This window comes from Watersipora subatra, chromosome 6 (assembly GCF_963576615.1).
Source record: "Watersipora subatra chromosome 6, tzWatSuba1.1, whole genome shotgun sequence".
NCBI classification, from domain to species: Eukaryota; Metazoa; Bryozoa; class Gymnolaemata; order Cheilostomatida; family Watersiporidae; genus Watersipora; species Watersipora subatra.
The window spans coordinates 44,107,421-44,120,453 of NC_088713.1; the positions used below are offsets into that span (position 1 = coordinate 44,107,421).

Here is a 13,033-nt window from a genome sequence, read left to right on the forward strand (position 1 = left end):
TTTCAACCAAAGAAATACAACATCGATATCCATTCCTTTAGGATAACAGAATATACCGCCATTATGCGTGTACGTACGAGGTTATTGCAAGATATGATTGGTCAATTCCAGGTTGTACACCGCCAAAAAGCTGACAAACATAGTTTGCAGTATTTCATCTCGTGTTGATAACTGGAACAAAGCTGTTTTACAGCCATTTGTGGTTTTACAACAAACAAGGCAAAGCCTTCAGGACTAGCGACTATAGCTAGTAGACTTATTCGTAATGACTGGAAGGCTGAATAATATTTACACAGTAATAAAACTCAGTTACTAATTCATTACATTCCTCATTGCGTATACTGGGCTCTAACACGGCAGCAATGGGAACTGAAATAACGTGCAGCTCATGCGATATGAACAGAGAATAACAATGCTGCGTAATTCGTTTCCGCTGATTGCTAAATCAATTTTGACGCGAAGGAACAACTGTTGTGTGGTTAGCTAGTTGTGTACTTTCATTCAGTAAACAATAGGTTGCTGAGTTTGACATATCTTTGAACCGGAAAAGCCATTTCGTTGATGAGTTTTTGTCCATCATGAAGCGCCCAGCATACCGTATACCCAATGCATTAGTTCCTCATGATACATTGATTAAATGCTGGGAGATGTTATAGCAGTTGTAGCCCAGTGGTTAGTGCGTGGACTTATGTTCAGAAGGTCGGTGGTTCTAGTCACGCAAGGACCATTGGTGGTGTTATGAGATCATGGGTTTGGGTTTCTAAAGCATCAATGGTGCTACATCAATGTAACTCATAGAAGTACAGACCATAATTCGATGGTATTGGCTTAGGGTCTGTGGAAACCCTATTGATGTATCGGCTCATCGAAATTGTTTCATTTTTCTTTTCATTACGAAGCCTACACATTAGCTGGACCAATCAAATTTTGTCTCCACTGAAACAACCTTGTTGCCAATCACGTGCAACCAATTGAAAGTCTTTTGGCTCAGCAATTCCACTTCTAATTATTTTTCCAAACAGGAAAACCAGATCGTTATCGTCATGGCATTAAGAGACTCACCGCGTTCGTTCAACGCAAAGAAAGCGTCAGCAACTTTGCGAGAGCTGGATTAACTAAACAGCCATATGCTTATCTTGTAGAGAACTTTGTTCTGAATAAGATTATAAGACTATACTCAAATTATTAACTATCCTCTGTGGTAACAACGTATTCTGATGGTAATAACACATTCTGTGTTATTACCATCAGAAGCTCTTTAAATAGTTCTGTGGTAATAACCATCAGAATATATAGTGTTATATATGACAGATTGTGTACATGTTAAGAACATATATTTGACAGCATTTGTGGTCTATTCAGATTCTTTCCAAATCTTTTGCGGTAACATTGGTTAGCATTCATTCTTTTTAAAAAGAAAGCTCACCATCGCAACAGCTTTAAAGAACAGATATGAGTGGTTGAGATTGACTTTGAATGTCTTATTCAATTATAATTAGGCAACTGAAAGTCGTAATTTCAAATGAACAAGAATTATTTAGAACAAGTAATTGTGGTGAAAAAATGGCAAGCTTTATCTGGATAACTGTTAATGATACCTCTCAGAACATAAGGACATCTCTATTTAGATGCTCATGCAGTAAGATCCGCGCTAAATGCCACAAAAACCTTTATTGATGCCTAGCTGCTGCCTTGTAGGCAGCCCTTTACAGAAACTTTCAAAGATGAACTTGCACAAAATTTTAGTAGATTTTAACTGAAAGTATCAGTATTTTTCTATGATATGCGGTTGTTTTTGATATTTGATGTGATCTGACTGCCAGTATGTTTATAGATTGAAATCGACAGAACTTGATCGCGGTTAAAACGCTCAGCAAAAAAGACATGCCAGACTTCTTCAAAAATGAAGTCTTTTCGTGACGTGACGGCGCAACGGCATGGATAGCTGAAGCCCTTTTTAGTAAGCTTACTCGAATTATTCATTGGCAATGTGCCAGGCTAATAGCAAGTGCCAGGCAACTCTCATTACCTTTGATTATTCATAAGCTGATTTTTAATACACGGATAACGCCGGGTGCACAGCTAGTTGTTTATAAGGGATAAATAAATAAACGGTCTCATCGGCATCAGGTTCTTATATGTTATATATATATATGCACAGCGTTTAGAGAAAAAAGTGGACAATTTCTAACTAATCTATCTTTAAAATTGTTTTAAACATCTAAAAAAATGTATCTAAAGCTGTAGGTATTTGAAGCTTTATTTTAACAATCAAGATCAATTACAAAATATATATCCATAGAGACGAGTAGCACTGCAACTTGAACGCAATAGCCGATGTCATAACGTGAAGGACAAGCAGGAAACACGACTGACATCATTTTTGAGACGTACTTCTCTTTGGAGCATTTTAACCGCAATTAAGTTTTGTCGATTTTAATCTTAAAACATCCTGACAGTCGGATCACTTCAAACATAAAAAACAATCGCAAATAATAGAAAAATACCAATACATTTTGATAAAATCTACTAAAATGTTGTGCAAAGTCACCTTTAAATAGACCTATGTTAGCTGGACAGTACCTGGTATTGATTTTTAAAATTTTTCTCGTTTTTTCATACAAAGTACAAACCAAAAATTATTTTTTTTATGATATGACCTTTTTAGATTCATGATATTTCTACAAGTGTCTTGCACTTTGCCTACCCTTTCCATTTTTTAAATCCATTTTACCTTATTTGTTGAATAGATTGGAAAAGCTTTCATAAAAGTTAACTCAACGTTTTTCAACTCCCTAGTCAGATGTAGTAAAATTTAGCTTCAAAACATTAATTACAATTCAACAAAAGTTGGAGATTTGAAGTGAAAATCCTATACAGGCTTTCGAGTGCCCATGATTCAAGCCTAAGGCATAACTAGCCAAAATACTAAACATCCACCTGTGTCGAGCAGATCGAGCTCGTGATGGCAGAAGTTGGAACTCTGCCAACTTTGTCTGCGCTAGCCTATACGCTCAACGCTTGAGTGGATAGTTCGCATAGGGTGGTCGGCTTGCTAACAGAGATAGCAAGCAGCAATACAAGTCAGTGCTGATACTTATTGACAGCAGGTAATCAATAGTTCTGCTGCCATCGTACAATATGTCGGCCACTTCATATCGAGCATCTGCATTTTATTTCATCCAGCTACCAAGTACTTCAAAGTCACTGGTTTTATAAAGTAATGCGAAGCAGTTACTGTTTTTATATTATTTGTTCTGTTTTATGATTCTGATATGGCATACTTTAATTTGGGAAATAATTCTGTTTGAAATGAACTTACTGCCAATATGGTAATATAGATTATATGTAACATTTATGTATAGTGTATATAAATAATTGAAACATATATAAACATAATTTAAACAAATATAAACATATTTTTAGTTATATTTTCAAAACAGCATTAGTTTCTCGGATACTGCGTTTCCATGCTTTGAATGGGTTTGGAGTTGCTTTCCCATTAAAAGATAAGACCTGAACGCATTTGCTTCAGAAATGTGTGCTACAATTACTGAGTTTTCATGCAGTGATAATGCAGCGACACCCGGTGAGCCAGTGATGGAGTGCTACGCTGGGCTTTTCAATTTTGGGGCTGATCCATACAGCCTTCTCTTCTGCCATTTTCAGCTTCAAGTAATAACATTAGATTAGATCATTTTAACAACAACATTTTCTGCATAGAGCCTGATGCACTCTATATCGCTGTATGTCAGTGTTTTCCTTTTGGCGTCCATCGTCGATTATGTGAACCGTGAAGCAATGGCATCGACGAAGCAACGCGGACAAACTGTCAAACTATCTCAATCTTTTGCTGAGCATCGACCATTGCCTTTTAAATGTGAACCAATTCGGTGATGGTAATCCGCGATCACCAATAGCATTATTTATTTATTTCCGTTTATGACCGTTGCTGCGGGACTAGTATTTGATTTCAATCACGCGAAAACAAGGAGGTTTTTTCGTGAAAATTTAAAAAGAAAATTTAGAACACAATGTCATGGAGTATTTCCTGATGCAAACGCGGATGAGTTTGTGATGGCGTGAACATCGTTATCATCAACGATCACCGAAGTATCGTAGCATCAGCGCTGAGATGCGGCGATATAGTGTGAACCAGCCTATATGAAGCCACAGGAAAGTACTCACAAGAGAGCAGTCATTGGTCGTTAAGGCCGTTTCCATGGCACAAAGATGGCGCATCGCATATGTGTTTCGCTTCCAAATGGCGACACTGAATGATAGCGACGAGGCTGTTTCCATGATGGCATTACGCTCCATATGGATGTGCGTCCGCTATGCTATCACTGTATGAAAACTTCCAGAAACTTAGTAAATCTAACTGTGGATATCCATATGTTTTTGTGGATGCGTGGGATGAGCTAGGCAGCAGTGAATGACTAGGCATCTATTATTATGTTTTACGCTTCACGAATCTGTCAAGCCAGAGTCTAACACAATCTATTTAGGTTAACAAGTCAATTATGATGTTATGAACAAGGGTAATTATCAGTACATGTAACTAACTCTCTGTCTTGGGTACGTTATGCCATCACCTGTTATTGCCTGTCATCTCCATAGCATAGGAAACAAATATGACTCAAGATAATTTTATCTAGTTTAAATACATTTTGAACCAATTTTGACCTTCACATTTTTCTAATTTGAGAAAAATCTGAACAAATTAAAAAAATATGTGAGGGTCAAAGTTGGTCTAAAATGTATTAAAACCTGCTTAAATTGGCAGATTCACACATGCTTGAAGAAAATCTTCGACCCCTATTAACTTGAAAATAATTTAAACTTGGAAAGAAAATTGCTAGTTTGTTGAGATATTACTTAAAATGCATCTGGTAAGCCATTGGGAGCAATTTTATGACGATCTGGCATGATTGTAGCCATCACACAGTGTCACGCAATTTTTCACGCGTCACGCAATTTATGAAACTCATGCCTTTGATGGCTCAGAAAATTTGCACTTCTGAATGCTCATGTCTCTCTCGCTAATTCTGTTACAGCTTTTCGAAGTCAGTGGGCGGAAGGTGCCTGCCAATGCCATAATTAGTTTTGAGACTAATGATAGACTAATTCCTTTAGCTCTGATCGTACCTAATTTGTTTTTAGAACTTTTCAGAAATTATATTCCTACTTCCGTGATAGATTCACATAAAAGACGCTGTTAAAATGACCTTGAACTTTTAACACATCACTGGCCAATACATGACTAGGAGTTATTATTGGTACATAAAGACTTCATGAAACCTTTTAGAATTTAGAGGGTATTATAAAAGAAGTTGTCTTGTCTATTTGATGACAGTGCAACTCCAAGGCTACAACTATTGGGTAGAATGTTTGGCCAAAATTACTCAAATACTTTTTAGCGGAGATGAAAGCTTGCTTCCATTTAGTATTCGAGTATTTGTATGTTGTGAGTATTTTAGTAATACCTAATTTGGTGTCAGCACCTGCCGCTCTTGCCCTTTTCTCCGTGTACTTGTTCAAAAACCTTGCTCTAAATGCTGTTAGAAATGCAGATTGAAGTAAATTAAGAAAAGGTTTCTTGTCATTGTTAAAAATTAAATGACGATCGAAAATAAAATGGCCAGTTTTTGTGTTGACTAAATAACTCTGACATATTTTTCATTTTAACTATGACCGTTTTGCAACAAAAAGTCTAGTTTGGGTTGTGTTAATTAAAAAAATGAAATTTTTGTAAGCTTTTAATTTTTTAATAGTTTTTCATCTATGGGCGTATGGTGTTTTATTTCCATCCTCTGTACATGTTACCGGCTGATCTATAGCCGCAAAATTCTAGACCTACTAGTTTAGAAGTCAGCTCTTCCTGCTGTTCAGTAGCTGTTCTCTAACATAATACAAAACACATCTATATTACGCAAATGCTTAAGAGGTCGTCTACAGTAAGTTACAAGTTGAAGTAGTACATATTCATGCCAGACTAAAATTAGATTATTTGGAAATAAGCCAAGAGGCTTTACCTCAATTGGCAGTGAGCCAAAAAGCTTAAAGTTGACTCGCAACAAAATTCATATTACAGTTATTTGGTATAAAAATGTTCACCATGTCTTACTCTGCTGTGTTGTAGGTGCAAAATATGTGGAAATGTGATTACAAGCTCTTAAAAGCTCAAAAACGAACAGTTACAAAAACAGATTTTTCAATAAAGTCAAAACAGTTTTTTTAACTGTTCGCTTTTAAGAGCTTGTAATCACATTTCCTCATATTTTGCACCTACAACACAGCAAAGTAAGACATGGTGAATCTTTTGATACCAAATAACTGTAATGTGAATTTTATTGCAAGTCAACCTTTAACATTTGAATGACAATAAAAACATCTCTAAATATTTTGGCAGTAAACCAAAAGTTTTTAAAAATATTGTGTGATTGTAAAAAACTTTATTCTGATAATAGATCTTGACGAAGGATTCTGTGACAGTCTCGGTAGATGCGGTTATCTATTTCCGCATTCAGAACCCGATCCTCAGCGTGACGGCTGTCACTAACGCCCACATGTCTACCCAGCTCCTTGCGCAGACGACTTTGAGAAACTTCCTTGGAATCAGGTAAGAGTTGAGACAGCCACCGCAAATAGAATAGAAACTAAGGCTTTAATATTAAATTTTTAGCTTAGTTGACAAAACCCATTCAGATTGCATTAGCCTAAGATCAATCATGGTTCAGTTAAAGATTGTTCCAAAACAAATTGAAAAGTGAAAAACATATTGAGAAGCCAAACAAAGAGTGCAAGAATTGCTGCCTAAAATGCAAGACAAGTGTGAATGGTTTCTTCGTTTTATTCAAAGGAATTCCCATTAGTAGCGTAGCCAAGACTACTCTGCTCTCCTAGCGAGAGCTCTCCTATATATATACAGTCAAACATGGATCGAACTCGAACTCAACACTATTAACTCGAACTGTTTTTTGCCCAACGGCTACCGAAACGGTTGTTATCGCTTTAGAAAATCACTTTATTCCAAGCCATAGAGGTAAACCTCATCTTTTCGTAATTCATAAGCGTCGTTATTACCACCATCGGCAAAATATTTTCGTCAACGACTTTTCTAAAGGTTTGGTGAAATTTAGTTTATACCAAAAATCCGCTTAGCGATCGCCCTTCGGAAGCAAGGAAAGTAAGGTAATCTTTGCATAAACTTCAAGAAAAATCGGCAAAATTGATTGTGGGTAAAACGCTAAAAAGAAAAAGATGTCTTTTCTTTGAGCATTTCAGCAACGATCAAGTTTTGCCAATGTCAATCTAAAAAACGTCCTGGCAATAACATCACCTCAAACAACAAACCAATCTCAAGTGATAGAAAAATCTCTATACTTTTTGATAAAAACATTTTAAACTTTACATTAGAAGCATTTAATTTGAAACAAGCCATTTGTGCTTTTGATTTATATTATAGTTTGTATATGTACATGTATCTACTAATAAATAAGTAAATACATGGACTTGTGACAGTGCTCTGATAACTTGAACGCTCTGATAATTCGAACACTTTTGCTCGGTCCCGTGAAGTTCGAGTTATCCATGTTTGACTGTATATGTATTTCCTCCTGTACCGTATAATGGAATCAACAGGAAACTGTATAAGAAAGGTGATTAATATGATCGCTAAATTGTTGGCTTTAACTGTAAAGCCTGCCAACTGTAAAGCGTTAAAAATTTTTAGCAATATAAATGTGGAATAGAGACAAAAACCATATACAAAAGTAATGTAAAATATATAAGAGTGATTATATACGGATGTTATGAGAATATAATGTGAGAAATAAGTTCGTGGCCCGTCGTCCGACACCATATAAGGAATTAAAAAGCTTATTCCATATTTTAAGAATATTTTAATTTTTTCTCGTTTTTCTGTTTTCAATGTTCCATTTTATCCGAGCTTATATATGTAAAACATTCTTATTAAATGAGGTTCATCATTTATATAAATATTTATTTACACGTACAAACATTTGATAGAACTATTAAACAGTTATTTTTTTACCTTTTAGCAAACATTTGCTAACATATTGTTTTACTGAATACATTTTTAAAAATAAAAGTTTCATTTTATGGTTTGGTAATACATTTTTAAGATTTTAAGACATCCGTTAGAAAATATAGAAACTTGAAAGATTTGTCATCGAACAAGTATCTCGGGATTGGACCATCATTTGGAAGCATGGCCTTGATTGGCTACATTGTAATATATATCCAATTACTTTTTATTTGGTAGGAGTCTTGGTGAGATTCTTAGCGAGAGAGAGGCCATAGCCAATGAGTTGGAATCAACTTTGGACACCGCTACTGATCCTTGGGGCATTAAGGTAAGAGTGGTCTGACAAGGTCCCTTTCTGGTTAATGAACCTTGCTACAAATCTCAGCTAGTCAAATTATTACGAAGTTAGCACAAAAATCAGCTTATACTTCAGTTTATACCTCACACTAGCCGACCGCCTGCCATTGCATGGGTAATAAAATAATTACCAAATGAATTTGAGTCACTTACGTGGTAAGCTAGTAGTCTAAATTTGTGCTTAGCATGAGTACATCCTGGCCAACGAGTTTAGACTCCGGCCCCTTCCGTTTGGGTTTTTCGAGTATCGAGTAGATGGTAGTGCTTGGCATGAGTACTTCTTGTCCAACGGGTTTTTCAAGTATCGGATTTGTTGATACAGGTTTTATGTCTAAAATTTCAAACATCAGACATATCTTAAACTTTAAAATGCAATTATAATTCTATTCAATTGATTTACTATTTTCTATCAACTGAATTCATGCTCACAGCGTTAAAAGGCGGGTTGTTAAACAGTGCTTAGAGCGCAGGGTGCAATAGACAGAGTTTTTGTCCACTTTACTCGACAGATTTGTGTACCAAACCCAATTTCGCACGTCAAAATTCGAACCCGCAAGATCGAATATTCTATTACCCGAGACTCGAGAGAAGATAAACCCGCGAGTTCAACGAGTTTTGTTACCGGTGCCCAGCACTAGTCTAATCCTTTACTAAAACAATAGCCATGTTTGAAGCAAGTTTAGCCACAAAGTCCAAAAACAGCTCCCAATGATAATTGTTCAAGTTGTCTGCCTTGTTGTTGATTATCTGGGAATACATATCTGATAGCTTCGCTGTTGCTAAAGCAAAGGATTTAATTACCAAACAATTGAGTGATATACTGTCAAGGAATGCCCACGCTTGTCAACACTTGGAGCCCAGTCATGCATAATTATGTAATCTAGTCCCTTGACCCGTGACCGTATTAACAACTTTCCATCGACTGTGAAAGTAAGAATAGCACAATTCCTTTTGAACTGTGTATTATTTTGAAACTTCAAGCTTGTAGAACTCCAAAAAACAACAGAAAGCAAATGGAATAAATAATTTTTTCCACACTCTTTTAAAGAAGTGTTGTTTCGGTGTTAACTGCAAAAACATAATGATTGCAGTACACCGAATCTGATAGAGTGTGTATATTAGCTATGGAACAATATAAGTTTTGTGAGTATATATATAATATATATTTTATATATAATATATATTTTATATATAATATATATTTTATATATAATATATATTTTATATATAATATATATTTTATATATAATATATTATATATAAAAGTGATATATAAAACAATTAGTTTTACTGTAAAGCTCTTATTCGTTAAGGAGAAAAAGCTTTCTAGCTTTGCATACTTTTTATACTTTATTACCAAGAATTTAGGCAGTCTGTCATTAGTAACTAATGTTCTTTCAGCAGCCATTTTTCATTTCTCAGTATGTTAGAAATTCCCTCAGTATATTGGCGATATCTCAAAAACTATTACTCCAATTGGCTTGAAAGTTTGAAATTAGGCTAAAAACCCATTACAAACAAGCAACTAAACTTTATGATCCCATGTGAACTGAAAGTGCAGAAAAACAAAGCGAATCTTTGCGGCTGGGTATAATTGGGCATAAGATCATGTAGGGACCCAATTAATTAATCCCCATTAATTTTCAACTCTGGCTTCAGAGTGCTAATATTCATTCTATGTATACATTGTATATGACTATATTTCTATTAATTTTATTTCAAACTGAAATTTTTTTCCCAAATTGTATCAACAAGAATGATAACAACTTTCATAGTGTTAGCTTAGAAAGATGGGCAAACCATGCAGTTTCTTACTTCGAAGCTCAGAAACACCTTGATGAAATTTAAAAAAAATTATGTTATTTATTTATTTTATATTTTTTTTGCTTGTGGAAAGTGATAGAATGTCTTTTTAAATTTTGTCGGTAGCAAGTAAAAAATCCTTTTTACATTAAAAAATATGTTTTGTGCAAAAATGGGAAATTTTTTTTATTGTTCTTTGATTGCTTCTACTTTAAATCCTTGGCTAAAAACTCATCTTTGCCAGAGATGTGAGATGTCTTTGGAGTCGTCTGTCACACAGCTGATTGGCATAATAGAGAGGGAACAACTTCTTATCCCAAAGCTGGAAAACCTAGCTTACACAAACATTCATGTCTACGATGTTTCTTTTAATTCGCTCATCGCTCAATAATGCACATGCTTCTTTTATATGAATTTTTGTTCAGTTAACTCAATGCTATGGTTGCTACAGGCAAAGCTCTCGTCGCTATGGCTACCAACAACAGACCTGTTCAAATCTACACCTTACCTTTTTAAGCCTAATAGCTTAAACATTGATTAATAACTTTTGCCTCTCAGCCTTTCTAATAATAGACAGTCAAACATTGATTTCTACTTATTTATGAAGTTTGCTGATTGTGCCTTTTGGTGGTGCCACTTGTTTATTGGTAGCTAGGCGCAACCAGCTGTTTTGTTGACAAAGCGATGGCACTTGTGTACTGAGTTCTTTGCTATCGTTGATAATATGAATATCATGACGGATGATTCTCTGAAGGCTGGAGTCTCTCTGCTTATAAGTCGTAGCTATAATATTAGTAATTGTTGTGAGTTGCTATAAGGGTGCAGTCATGGCTCAGTGGATAGTACAATGGCATATAATCAGTGGGGTAGTGGTTCAAATCGCATTAGGGTCATTGGTAGTGTAAAGCCTGGTTCCCATATACATCGCAAAGCACCGGCGACAGCACCGCAGGCTATTAGTGGTGAAATGGGAACCTATGCGCCGGGACTGCTGAGGACCGCCGGTAGTTGCTGTCGGCATCGCAATAGTCGCTGCTCAAATTTTGCAAAAGGCCGCAGGCACAACCTTCCCGAAATGCACTGTACGGGTGAAGGTCACCATTATAGCAATGGTGTGGCTAGTGAGCATTTTATTTGATTACGCGATAATGTTTAGCGATGCAGCTTATATGTGAACATATGCCGCCGAGGCTAACGTCGCAAACGTTTTGCTGCGCAAGTTACTGCCGGAGTCTGGCAATCGATATGGGAACCAGGCTTTAGGACGGGTGTCTAGCCACAGTTGTTCCTTTTTTCATTTTTATGAGCAGATGGTGACACTATAAGCTATACCAGGATTTACTTTTTGCGGTAGCAACCCCTAATTGGGAAAGCCAAAAAAAGATGAGTTGCTTGGGCCATTTCTTTTGTTTTATCGTTAACGATAAACTTACACAAAATTCTACAAGATTTTATCTTGAAGAATCAGTATTTTTATATCACTTGCCATTTATTTTAATATTTGTAGTGATCTGACTACCAGAATGCTTCAAGACTAAAATTGACAAAACGTGATCCCAGTTAAAATGCTCAGAAAACAAATACGTGCAACATGACGTCACTAGTTATCATTGCGATAGTTTATATCAGCTATTGTGTTCAAATTGCAACGTTACGCGTTTCTATTTTGTCTATTTTTCTATTTTGCGATAAAACACTCGTAAGAAAAATACGTTTTTGAAATGATATCACTAGTTATGCGGCTGCGTGTCTATCTTGTTGTTGATATCGGCTATTGTAGCCAAGTCATAGCATTATGTGTCTCTATTCTGTCAGTCTCCTTACCGAAGTGCAACTATAGACATCATAATCATAATTTTGCTTGAATCGGACCATTTAAACCGTAATCAATTTTATTCTTGAAACATTCTGGTAGGCAAATTACCTCAAACATAAAAAACAACAAATGATAGAAAAATACCAATGATTTCTGATAAATTTTATTAACATTTGCGAGTTCACCTTTAATAAGAGTATAGAGTAATTTATTCAGATACATTTCTTCTACACATTTTAACTACCATCAAGTTTTGTCAATTTTAATTTTGAAACATTCTGGCTATCAGATCTCCTCAAACATCCAAAACAATCACAAATAATAAAAAATACCCGTATTTTCTGATAAAATCTATTAAAATTTTGTGCAAGTTCATATTTTAAATATTTTAAAACAATTTAATTTTAAAAGTTCACCTTTAACTACTCATTTCTGCCAGCGAATCGAACTGAGGCCTCTTTTTAGGGCTCTCTTAGATTCCTACATTTAGTAGTTACAGGATTTGGCTACATGTGTTCAGGTCGCCATTGCGTAACCCACACAATATTGGGAATTCGCTGTAGTTTTACCGTAATCGTACTGTGTGGTGGTTTGCCCGAGTCTATTAGGGTGTATCGACAGCCGATAAGCTCATGAGCGACGATGCATTGACAAAAGCATTAGCCTGAAACATTTATAAATCCTTTACTTTTTTATGCTATATTTTATATTAGAATCAATAGAGTAATTGAAATGCCCGAGGCCAACGTGGAGAGGATAACTCTAAATTCATGATTTGCGATACGGAAATTTCATTGTTTAGTGGTGATTTTTAAGGTAGATGAATTGAAAATCGCCACCATTTAAAGAGGTATTGCCAATCGTATAAACAATTTAATCGTATAATGACACTTTATCCCACACCTGACGATTTTCCGAGTGAGCCAAACTGGAACTAAATCTACTCTTATTATAAGCTCATTCCATGGCCTTCCACGCACACATACATTCATAAAATAAATGTTTTT

At 35.5% G+C, this 13,033-nt stretch overlaps 1 protein-coding gene across 1 annotated transcript in view; it reads left to right on the forward strand.

The window, feature by feature from the left end:
- LOC137398870 (band 7 protein AGAP004871-like) overlaps positions 1-13,033 on the forward strand; it is a 35,984-nt gene that overhangs the window by 17,950 nt on the left and 5,001 nt on the right. Inside the window, exons 5-6 of the mRNA XM_068085044.1 lie at positions 6,471-6,622; positions 8,288-8,378. Coding sequence (XP_067941145.1) covers positions 6,471-6,622; positions 8,288-8,378 — 243 coding nt within the window. The remainder of the gene's footprint in view (positions 1-6,470; positions 6,623-8,287; positions 8,379-13,033) is intronic.